This window comes from Scomber scombrus, chromosome 17 (assembly GCF_963691925.1).
Source record: "Scomber scombrus chromosome 17, fScoSco1.1, whole genome shotgun sequence".
Lineage (NCBI taxonomy): Eukaryota > Metazoa > Chordata > Actinopteri > Scombriformes > Scombridae > Scomber > Scomber scombrus.
The window spans coordinates 556535-569034 of record NC_084986.1 but is presented as its reverse complement, the minus strand read 5'-3'; the positions used below and the strand labels follow the sequence as shown (position 1 = coordinate 569034).

The window sequence follows — 12500 nt, the reverse complement described above, 5'->3', positions numbered from 1 at the left end:
TTAGACCAGCAGGCGTGGACGGAGGTTATATTAGGGCGATATGGATAAAATCAAATATCTCGATATCACAACCATATTGTAGAAATGACTGTTGGTGCTTACACAATGAGATGTTTGATCAATAATCATCAGTAATGTGGAAATAATGACTAAAGTGAGTAAATAACAGAACAGTCTGGTAAGTTCAGAACATTTTACATCATTTTACTGTAATCAGCCTTTAAAACCAGGAACAGACTCTTCTGCTGTATCACGATAAACCAAACTAACCAGTTAAACTGAGGGAGGCAAAATAATGATAAATAATAGAACAACTCTGACTAAGTTTGATCATTTTAACCCAAAATAAACCAAACCAGACTTTAATCACAGCGCTGTCACATCATCAAACATCATTATTGATTAACAGTGATGATGTCATCATCCTGGAGTCACATGATCAACCACACACACACACACACACACACACACACACACACACACGTTTAACAAACATTTCCACCAGTGACAGGAAATCACCTGAGGAGGCTGAACCTTAAGCACAGTTAGGCTGTCAGACTGTTTCATGTATTTACCCTCCTCCTCGAGTTAAGGAAGGAAGCGAGGAGGGAGGAAGGAAAGGAGGGAGGAAAGAAGGAAAGGAGGGAGGGAGGAACGAAAGGAGGAAGGGAGGAAGGCAAGGAAGGAAAGGAGGAAGAAGGAAGGAAAGGAGGGAGGGAGGAAGGAAGGGAAGAAAGCAAGGAAGGCAAGGAGGAAGAAGGAAGGAAAGGAGGGAGGAAGGAAGGAAGGAAGGAGGGAGCGAGGGAGGGAGGAAAGAAAGGAAAAGAGGAAAGGAGGAAGGAAGGAAGGAATGAAGGAGGGAGGGAGGTAGGAAGGAAGGACAGAAGGAAAGAAGGAAAGGAGGAAGGAAGGAAAGAGAGAAGGAGGGAGGGCAGACGGAAAGAAGGAACAGTCATAACAGCAGGGTCAATTTGACCCGGGAGGACGACACAAAGGTTAATAAACGATGTGATGAAGCAGCTGCTTGTTTAAAGGGTTAGGGGTTAGAGCTCATAACTTTCATAACTTTCATAACTTTCATAACGAGGGATTTAAACCTGAAAGTCTGAGCTGACATCCTGTTTGAGTCCCGGTGAAGATGATAAAGTACTCACTGTGTATCTCCTGTAGTCCGGCCTGCGTCCCCGAGCCGTGTTCCAGTACTGAGAATACATCTCTGATAGAAACTCACTATTATCTTTAAACTTTAATCTGATTATTATAATATAAATCTCTTTATTATCTTTAAACTTTAATCTGATTATTATAATATAATATAAATCTCTTTATTCACTGACTTCAGTTCAGCTGCTGTCAGAGAGGAAGCCTGAGACTGTGTGATGAGGGTTAGTCTCTCTGCTTCAATACAGAGTAGAAGAAGAGAGAGTGTGTGTGTGTGTGTGTGTGTGTGTGTGTGTGTGTGTGTGTGTGTGTGTGTGTGTGTGTGTGTGTGTGTGGCTGTGTGTGTGTGTGTGTGTGTGTGTGTGTGTGTGTGTGTGTGTGTGTGTGTGTGGCTGTGTGTGTGTGTGTGTGTGTGTGGCTGTGGGAGGAGACTGGTGTCGCTGAAGCGTGAACTTTCAGACTGCAGGACGAGGAAGAGGAGGCTGAGATGAGGAAGAGGAGGCTGAGATGAGGAAGAGGAGGCTGAGATGAGGAAGAGGAGGCTGAGGTGAGGAAGAGGAGGCTGAGATGAGGAAGAGGAGGCTGAGATGAAGGGTTCGGAGGAGGGTTTAAAGGACTGATCCCAGTTATTGAGGAATGATTTCAGCACTTAATAAACATCTAACATGCTTCCAGTGTTCATGATGGAGGACTGATCAGCTTCTATTGAGTCATATCAGTGATATCTGACACATTTACTGTCTCTTTAGCATCAGATTGCCTCGTTTTCACTCTGCAGGTCGACAACCCTAACCCTTCAGTTGAGTTTGAATACGTTTCAGACTCTAAACTTAATCCTGTGTGATGATGCTGGGTCCACAAAAAAAGAATGTGTGCAAGTTATTCATACGTTTATTTTCACATTTTAACCCTTTAAATTTAAACTAAACCTCATGGACACAATAAAACATCATTGACCTGTACTCAACTTTACATCAAGTTCACTATTCCTGGCTTTATTATTGGATGCTTTACTTTCCTTCAGTGCGGTTTGTTCAGTGTGATTCATGGCTGGGGTCAGGGCTGTGTTCAGTGTGATTCATGGCTGGGGTCAGGGCTGTGTTCAGTGTGATTCATGGCTGGGGTCAGGGCTGTGTTCAGTGTGATTCAGGGCTGGGGTCAGGGCTGTGTTCAGTGTGATTCATGGCTGGGATCAGGGCTGTGTTCAGTGTGATTCAGGGCTGGGGTCAGGGCTGTGTTCAGTGTGATTCATGGCTGGGGTCAGGGCTGTGTTCAGTGTGATTCATGGCTGGGGTCAGGGCTGTGTTCAGTGTGATTCAGGGCTGGGGTCAGGGCTGTGTTCAGTGTGATTCATGGCTGGGGTCAGGGCTGTGTTCAGTGTGATTCATGGCTAGGGTCAGGGCTGTGTTCAGTGTGATTCATGGCTGGGGTCAGGGCTGTGTTCAGTGTGATTCATGGCTAGGGTCAGGGCTGTGTTCAGTGTGATTCATGGCTGGGGTCAGGGCTGTGGTCAGTGTGATTCATGGCTGGGGTCAGGGCTGCGTTCAGTGTGATTCATGGCTAGGGTCAGGGCTGTGTTCAGTGTGATTCATGGCTGGGGTCAGGGCTGTGTTCAGTGTGATTCATGGCTGGGGTCAGGGCTGTGGTCAGTGTGATTCATGGCTGGGGTCAGGGCTGTGTTCAGTGTGATTCAGGGCTGGGGTCAGGGCTGTGTTCAGTGTGATTCAGGGCTGGGGTCAGGGCTGTGTTCAGTGTGGTTCAGGGCTGGGGTCAGGGCTGTGTTCAGTGTGATTCATGGCTGGGGTCAGGGCTGTGTTCAGTGTGATTCATGGCTGGGGTCAGGGCTGCGTTCAGTGTGATTCAGGGCTGGGGTCAGGGCTGTGTTCAGTGTGATTCATGGCTGGGGTCAGGGCTGTGTTCAGTGTGGTTCATGGCTGGGGTCAGGGCTGTGTTCAGTGTGATTCATGGCTGGGGTCAGGGCTGTGTTCAGTGTGATTCATGGCTGGGGTCAGGGCTGTGTTCAGTGTGATTCATGGCTGGGATCAGGGCTGTGTTCAGTGTGATTCAGGGCTGGGGTCAGGGCTGTGTTCAGTGTGATTCATGGCTGGGGTCAGGGCTGTGTTCAGTGTGATTCATGGCTAGGGTCAGGGCTGTGTTCAGTGTGATTCATGGCTGTGGTCAGGGCTGTGTTCAGTGTGATTCATGGCTGGGGTCAGGGCTGTGTTCAGTGTGATTCATGGCTGGGGTCAGGGCTTTGTTCAGTGTGATTCATGGCTGGGGTCAGGGCTGTGTTCAGTGTGATTCATGGCTGGGGTCAGGGCTATGTTCAGTGTGATTCAGGGCTGGGGTCAGGGCTGTGTTCAGTGTGATTCATGGCTGGGGTCAGGGCTGTGTTCAGTGTGATTCATGGCTGGGGTCAGGGCTTTGTTCAGTGTGATTCAGGGCTGGGGTCAGGGCTGTGTTCAGTGTGATTCATGGCTGGGGTCAGGGCTGTGTTCAGTGTGATTCATGGCTGGGGTCAGGGCTGTGTTCAGTGTGATTCATGGCTGGGGTCAGGGTTGTGTTCAGTGTGGTTCATGGCTGGGGTCAGGGCTGTGTTCAGTGTGATTCAGGGCTGGGGTCAGGGCTGCGTTCAGTGTGATTCAGGGCTGGGGTCAGGGCTGTGTTCAGGGTGATTCATGGCTGGGGTCAGGGCTGTGTTCAGTCAGTCAGGCTACATCACTGAGTGTCGGTAAATCTCTCCAAACTGTTTCCTGCATCGATCAGGTTCTCCATCATGAAGCCATTTCACTTTGCTTAATTATGCTCAGAGGAGGGTTAGAGGAGAGAGGAGAGAGGAGAGGCTGCAGTGAAGGAACTCGTCTTTTATCAGATGGAAATGTGACGGTGAAAAAAAACTACAACATTTTATATTGTTCACATTTAGATTTGTCTCATCATAAATAACGTTTTCATGGTCAAAATGCTTCTTATGGTTCATAACTTGGAGACGCACACAGTAACACACACTAACACAGTAACACACACACACACACACACACACACACACACACACACACACACACACACACACACACACACACACACAGTTAAGGAACTTCTTAGCAGAGTCCATCCATCATTTCATTTCTGTGTTTCCTGTTTTGAGCCTCAGCAGCGATGTGACGACACATTTCAATTTTGACCTGATAATAAAATAAAATAAATAAAACATTAAGAGAAGCTAAATTATCGTCTGAATCGAACCCCTGATCAATCAGTGCTGCAGATGTTGGTTCCAGTTTGGACAGAAGTGTTCACACTGCCCTCATACAGCCTGAGAGGAAGAACATCAGAGAGTATTCATGTGATTCTCTCTGCAGGCTCAGTTACAGACGAGCTGAGGAACATTACGTCATGCTGATAGAAAATCACTGAGATGTTTCTATAATCAGAGATTAAACTGGTCTGACTGGGTTTCTTCTTCTGTGGTGGAGAGGAGCTCAAACTGGGTCTGAACCAGTGTGAGGATTTAATCTGAGTCATGACGACTAAACAGCAAAACATGGCTGATAAAATGTGTTATCATCAACATTACAACGAATTAGCAATTCATCAGATGGTTGTTACTGTAGTCCATCTTATAATCTTTTATTAGTCCTTTTCATTCCTTTATTATTCTTTTATTTAATTTCCTTTTAGATGTCAAGTGATGAAAACAATCTTAAATGTGTATAAGGGTTAGAGTCACAACATGGACACAAGCTGATGAATCATTCAGCTCAAGAGTTAAATTAAAACCTAAAATGTAAAGACAACAAAGCTCTCCTTTAGAATCACGCTCAGATATGAGAGCAGCAGCGAGCAGCAGGGCTGAATGAGAACGAAGCCGTGAAGCAGAGAAATGAAACGGTGCTTCTAGTGGATGACTACTGATGACAGAGAGGGTTAGGATTATATGACATATAATATATAATATGATATGTCTATACGTTGTTCTTTTTGGGAAATCCTGCACAGTAGGTCGTAATGGTAAAAACAAAAGTGAAAATCTTGAGTTGTTGCTCATCACAGAAGCAGATGGAAGCTGAACGATGCTCCGTTCCACTGTTATCAGTTTATTAGCCTTCCTGTCGTCCTCCGTCTGTTTTGACTGTTCCTCCCTCCCTCCCTTCCTTCCTTCCTTCCTTCCTTCCTTCCTTCCTTCCATCTTTCCTTCCTTACTTCCTCCCTCCTTTCTTTCCTTCTTTCCTTCCTTCCATCTTTCATCTTCCCTTCCTTCCTTCCTTCCTTCCTTCCTTCCTTCCTTCCTTGACTCGAGGACAACAGGAGGGTTAAAGAGGAGACATCAGCACATATCAGTCCCATAGATATGAGCTAGTAAAGGTCTACTAACCTACTAGCAGCCATCATGGATTTACCTCACTGATACAACCTTAGTAGTTCACTCAGTCTCTCAGCAGTTCATGAAACAGCCACAAAGTTTAATCCAGTGACTCGTGTCCATGAGCATGAATCAGCAAACTAATGTATTTCAATAGGAAGTGTATTTAGTGTCTGCTGTGTGTATGTTTCAGGACTGAATCTGTGTTGTTTATTGTTTTAAGTTAAATTATAAATCAGAAGTGTCTTTGATAACTCACCTTTAACTCTAATAAATCCTTTTCTTCGGGCTGTTTGGACGATAGCAGAAGCAGCTACATGTATGAAGACTAGCTAAACTTACTGTGGTGCTACAGACTAAACTCAGTATCTCAGTAATAGTCCTGAATGTGTTAATCATTTAAACTATAACCACTTTATCACTCAACATTTAATAATGAGATTTTATTCTTGTTTTTATTGATGTGTTTTAATGTTGTAGCCCCTGACTCTAACCCTGGACATAAATACAGCTGCAATGATGACAAACTGAACACAGGTGAAACACATGAGCTAATCAACAGAGGCTGGAAAACAGGAAACAGGAAGTAAAGGTAACGACAACACAAGTAGAAAACATTTCAAAATAAAACAGGAACTCAACTAAGAGTCCAAACACAAATATAAAAAGACCTGTATGAAGTTATTTTATATATTTGGGTTTTTCCGACCAGTTCTAGGTTCTATGGAGTCTATTTAGTAAAGACTGGTATAGTAGAGAATAATCTATGAGGTTGAAGGATAGTTTTTAAATCAAAGTAAAGTGAAACCAGTTATACCATAGTTCCCAATCTACATCTGACATATTTAACTCTTAACTCCAGTTCAGATATTCCTGATTAAGTTAAATATAAAGAACACCAACCCTCCTCTGCAGAGTTTATCACAGTGTGACCAGCAGCTCCTCTTCTTGGGGTTTCCCGCCATCTAGTGGCCGCGTGTGTGTACTGCACACAGCGCGGGAAACTCTCCACACAACTTCTAACAGGAACAAAACACCTGTACGACACATCATAACCTGAATCAATTAGTTTATTAAATCAAATCTATAAACTGTACAAACACTGTTCATCATAACGTTTCTAACACTGTTAAACAGGCAACATGGCGGCCGAGCGGCTCCTTTGAACTCTGAACTCCGTTTTATTTACACACAATAAAACTTCACTTTTCAAGAGGAGGAGGAGGAAGAGGAGGAGGAGCGGGAGGAGGAGGAAGAGGAGGAAGAGATGGAGGAAGAGGAGGAGGAGGAAGAGGAGGAGGAGGAGGAGCGGGAGGAGGAGGAGGAAGAGATTGAGGAAGAGGAGGAGGAAGAGGAGGAAGAGGAAGAGGAAGAGGAAGAGGAGGAGGAGGAGGAAGAGGAGGAGGAGGAGGAGGAGGAGGAGGAGGAGGAATGAACTTCAGTGGAATTGCTCTGAAACATTCCTTCATTTTGTTTTGTTCTTTTTCTTTTGTCACACCTTCATAACTTCAGAGTTCAAGTCTAAAAATAAACCAGTCTGACGTCAAACCCCCAAAGAACCAGTCTAACCAGTGTAACCAGTCAGTTAGAGAAACCACCAGACGGTGTAGTTCCGGTCTTTGTCCACTAGATGGTGCTCACTGACTGAAGGATCAGCTCAGCAGTTTGGATCATTATGAGTGTTTAAAGTGTTTATGAAGAGAATTAAACTTTAAAGTCAAGATTAAAATAAAGAGGTAGATTATTCACATGATGATGATACATACTGTCGGGGAAAGTAGAGGAACGTCTTTAATATAGTCAGCATGTTGAAGACTTTATATGAAAGTATGTTAACTCTTATTTTCTCATGTTTAAATGAATCAGTAATAACATGAAACAGGAAGCAGCAGATACTGAAGTATAAATCTTTAATTCAGATTAATGAAGAGAACAGAACATGTTTTAAACTAATGAAGGTTTATCATGCTGGAAAATTAACAGCGTTGGAGTTAAGATATAATAGTCATTTAAAAAAACTGCCAAAAAAAAAAGAACAATAAAAGGTCAATAAAATCAAACTACCAAAAACTACTGGACCCAGCTTTAAACCCGGTGGATCATCAGAATAAAGACGAGACGACAGAAAACTTTAAACTTTCTTTTAGTAAATTAAACATTTTAAACGTCGGCAGGTTTGATTCAACAAGATAAAAACATGATTTAAAATCATCTAACAGTCAAAAACCAATTAGTTTAATTCTTTAGTTCCAACAGAAACAAACATTCAGTGAAATAAAAGTGCATGAAAGTGAAATAAGACACATTTGAATTGTGTTAATAATTACTGTATAAAACCTGCTCAGGCTATAAATTCTCTGGTGTTTTCTCGTCCTTATAAAACAAACATTAAACATGAAACATTTTAAAGATGAATAAGAAATAAGAAACAAAGGTCTAATGCAGCAGTTCAGCCTGGATTCACCTCAACAGTGAACATCTTAAAACTCTGATTAAATCATTTCAACACATATACAGTGAATTGTATCATAATAATAATAATACTCAGTGTTGGTCTTTAAAAAAGCTTTAAAAGTCCTTTTTTCTGCTGCAGTAAAATTCAACCTTTCTGGGATCGTATCCATGTCGTGCTATGTGAGGTACTAGGGTCCTATACCCGGGACATACGGACGGATCGGTGCTCAAAGGAGACCAATATCTGATTAAGATCACAAAGAACTGGCTCCGGTCTGTTTCTCTCTCTTTGACTTTACTCTACATAAAACCAATAAAGGACCTTTTCTCTGCTGAATAATCAGTCTGCAGTCAGTGGAGATAAAATGAAATCTTTGCATCACTTCTTATGATCAGCAGTTTATTGGCTGGTTCAGTTTTAACAGTAAAACATTTAAATATGAAAGTTTTCAGCCTTTTTTTCATTCTGTTCAGTAAACATATGAAATTAAACTAAAAGAAAAGAGAGATTACCTTCTGAGACCTCAGAGCTGCAGATGATCCGACTGTAAATGAGACCGACCAGCAGCAGAACCAGACCGAGAACATTCAACCAGAACAACGTGAGCCGAGCTGAAGCTGCTGAATCAGACGAGGAGCTGCAGACGGAGAGAGTTCCTGCACCCTGATCAAGTGGTCCTAAACATTTCACAAACTGGCTCACCACTGTTGAACTGTCTAGAACCACTGGACCAAAGCGGATCCACCAGTAGCAGCAGCATCCAGCGATGCCTCGGCTCCCTGTGTGACGGTCTGACCCGAGTCCTCGGCTCCCTGTGTGACAGTCTGACCCGAGTCCTCGGCTCCCCGTGTGACGGTCTGACCCGAGTCCTCAGCTCCCTGTGTGACAGTCTGAGCCGACTCCTCAACACTTTATAACCCCGAAGCTGCTCACAGACAGAGGAATGAAACCCAGACCGGTCCGACTGGCAGGCCGGCTCCTGCGGGGCGTTGGTACCTGTCGGACCAGCTGATGACACACCTGAGCTCACCTGCTGCACCTGTTTATTCACCTCATCACATCTACACTCAGCTCTCATCTCATTCAAACAAACTTTAAAGTCTCCAAACTTCACAAATCTTCTAAATGTCCCTAAAATGGTGATAAAGACAGAACTGCTCTGATTAAAGAGGTTAAAAGTCTTTGAGTTATTAAATTATTCACAACTAAACCTGCTGATACAGAATAACACCAGTGTTCCTTTCATTTATTTTACATTTACAGGTGAATTATTGTTTCTATGCTGCTAGAAAAGGAACATTTTCCTTATGAATCTTCTGCCGGCTTCTTTTCTCATCAGAGGGTTTGATGGTTTTCATTCAGTCCTTAAAGTTCAGTTTGTAGAGAGTAAATAAATCTGGACAGTTTTTTAGTGATTTTAGTGATTGTGTTCTGCTGTTAGGCCCGGCTCCACACAGAAACTGCTTCAGTCATGAATAATTCATTAAAGACTCGACATGTTCAGTCTGCAGCGACGGATTCTGTGAAACTAAACAATTTGTAACATGAACCAAAGCGTAACCAAAATCTTCCAGTGGACTCTGACTGGGAATCAGCCAGTTTATAAAGGCTCCCAGTAGACTCTGACTCGGAATCAGCCAGTTTATAAAGGCTCCCAGCAGCTGACACCACCAGGGAAGCAGAGGCAGCTCTGAATAAAGAAGCTTAAAAGTCTTTGAATTATTAAATTATTCACAACTAAACATTCTGATACAGAATGACACCAGGGTTCCTTTCATTTATTTTACATTTACAGGTGAATTTACCTGAATTATTGTTTCTATGCTGCTAGAAAAAGAACATTTTCCTTATGAATCTTCTGCCGGCTTCTTTTCTCATCAGAGGGTTTGATGGTTTTCATTCAGTCCTTTAAGTTCAGGTAGAACTGAAGCTTGTTGGTCGGTTTATACGTCGATAGAAATGATAAAAAAGCAGTTTATAAACTAGTATGTGTGATATTAATGATCAGGGAAAGCACTTCTCTTTTTCCAGTGAGACATTGAATTGTTTTTACCATTATGACTATTTTATACCTTAATAGGGGAAACGTGTCAATGTCAACACCTTTAGAGATAACCAGATCCAGAGTGTGTGTTGGTCCTTTCACATGTTGCAAGAGGCCAAAAGTTTCAAGTAGAGCAGAGAGTTCTTTGGCATTACTGTCCATGTTATTGTCTACGTGAATGTTAACATTTTCCTGAGTATCTTGGAGGTCTATAAATAATTAAAAAAAGAACTTTTGGATCACCTTTTAATAAAAAACTGAGATATTCAAAAGAGCTAAAATCACCTAATGTAATTTCCTTGCACTGAAATACAGATTTAAAGATGGCAGCATCTCCACCGCCTTTCTTACCAGTTCGACACTTGTTCATAAAACTGAAATTTGTTGGTGCTGCCTCATTGAGAATAGCACAACAGCTACATTCAGTCAGCCATGTTTCACTAAGAAGTAAAACATCTAGATCATAGGTCATAATGACGTCATTAACTAACAGTGATTTGTTGACTAGTGATCTGATATTGAGTAGGGCTAATCTTGTGGAGATAGCAGGAGACACTGGTATGTTTCATGCTATACTTAATAAATTGGCAGATTTAATTGAACCCTTTTTATTTGTCACCAGTTTAACTATTCTTCTGTTACCTGAAGAATGGTCACAGGGATTGAGAAATGGTAAATGGTCTGTACTTATATAGCTTCATTTCTAGTCTTTGAACTGAGCTCCATAGGGCCCTGACTTTTCCTGGGGGAGAACATTATTGGTATCAGTATTGCAGCCTGGACCCGGCACATATCAGTCAGACTCACAGATGATCTGAGTCAAAGGAGGTGGGGGGGCTCGGTGACTTTTGGGTGATGGTGTTTTCCAGCGTGGTGGAATGGGAGGGGCTGGACGAGGAGGGAGGTTGAAGGGAGAAAAAATGGGATTTGGGCGTGATGTGAGGTCATTCATCCTGTCGGTGAAACCCAGAAGTGGGGGGGTCCTGGTGGGTGAAAGTTGGGAGTCTTCTGGTGGGGCTGGGGGAGACTCCTCATGTTGGGTTGTTGGGGCTGGGGGAGACTCCTCATGTTGGGCTGCTGGGGCTGGGGGAGACTCCTCATGTTGGGTTGTTAGGGCTGGGGGAGACTCCTCATGTTGGGTTGTTGGGGCCGGGGGAGACTCCTCATGTCGGGCTGTTGGGGCTGGGGGAGACTCCTCATGTTGGGCTGTTGGGGCTGGGGGAGACTCCTCATGTTGGGTTGGTGGGGCTGGGGGAGACTCCTCATGTTGGGTTGTTGGGGCTGGGGGAGACTCCTCATGTTGGGTTGTTGGGGCTGGGGGAGACTCCTCCTGTTGGGCTGTTGGGGCTGGGGGAGACTCCTCATGTTGGGCTGCTGGGGCTGGGGGCGACTCCTCATGTTGGGCTGCTGGGGCTGGGGGAGACTCCTCATGTTGGGTTGTTAGGGCTGGGGGAGACTCCTCATGTTGGGTTGGTGGGGCTGGGGGAGACTCCTCATTTTGGGTTGTTAGGGCTGAGGGAGACTCCTTGTGTTGGGCTGTTGGGGCTGGGGGAGACTCCTCATGTTGGGTTGTTAGGGCTGAGGGAGACTCCTCATGTTGGGCTGTTGGGGCTGGGGGAGACTCCTCATGTTGGGTTGTTGGGGCTGGGGGAGACTCCTCGTGTCGGACTGTTGGGGCTGGGGGAGACTCCTCGTGTTGGGTTGTTGGGGCTGGGGGAGACTCCTCGTGTTGGGCTGTTGGGGCTGGGGGAGGCTCCTCATGTTGGGGCTGGGGGAGACTCCTCATGTTGGGTTGTTGGGGCTGGGGGAGACTCCTCATGTTGGGGCTGGGGGAGACTCCTCATGTTGGGGCCGGGGGAGACTCCTCATGTTGGGTTGGTGGGGCTGGGGGAGACTCCTCATTTTGGGTTGGTGGGGCTGGGGGAGACTCCTCGTGTTGGGGCTGGGGGAGACTCCTCCTGTTGGGCTGTTGGGGCTGGGGGAGACTCCTCATGTTGGGGTAAGGGTGGTGACGTTAAAGCCTCTCTCTGGGTGTGCTGACTTTCATGGTCAGTCCTTATCTCAGGCAGAAAGCTGTCTTATCTGTTGTTTTGGATTGTCTCGCCTCGTGTCCTTGGCAGGAGCTGCTGGTGACTGACGCACAAAATAAAAAATGTTGTAGCTTAACAGTTGTACTCCTGACTTGTTAAAGCAAAATCCATCTGACATAAAGAGGTGTCTGGAGCAGCTGTGGATCAGGAGGAAGAGCGGTGGTTCGATTCCCGGCTCCTCCAGTCAGCATGTTGATGTGTCTTTGGGCAAAATACTGAACCCCAAACTGCTCCTGTTGCTATGCCAACGGTGTATTAATGGTTAGTTTCCTCATGATGAGCAGGGTCCTGTCATCAGTGTGTGAATGTGTGAAAAGCTTTATAATGACTAGGAAACACTATATGAGTACAGTCCATTTACCATTAAGCATGAGAATGAGCTAAATA

The 12500-nt window shown here is 44.6% G+C and overlaps 2 protein-coding genes across 2 annotated transcripts in view; one reads left to right on the top strand and one right to left on the bottom strand.

The window, feature by feature from the left end:
• LOC133997228 (kinesin-like protein KIF26A) overlaps nucleotides 1-1214 on the bottom strand; it is a 54203-nt gene extending 52989 nt beyond the window's left edge. The window contains 1 exon segment of the mRNA XM_062436801.1: nucleotides 1155-1214. Coding sequence (XP_062292785.1) covers nucleotides 1155-1214 — 60 coding nt within the window.
• LOC133997984 (pleckstrin homology domain-containing family G member 3-like) overlaps nucleotides 1-12500 on the top strand; it is a 378673-nt gene that overhangs the window by 110178 nt on the left and 255995 nt on the right. The gene's annotated exons all lie outside the window — the stretch shown is intronic.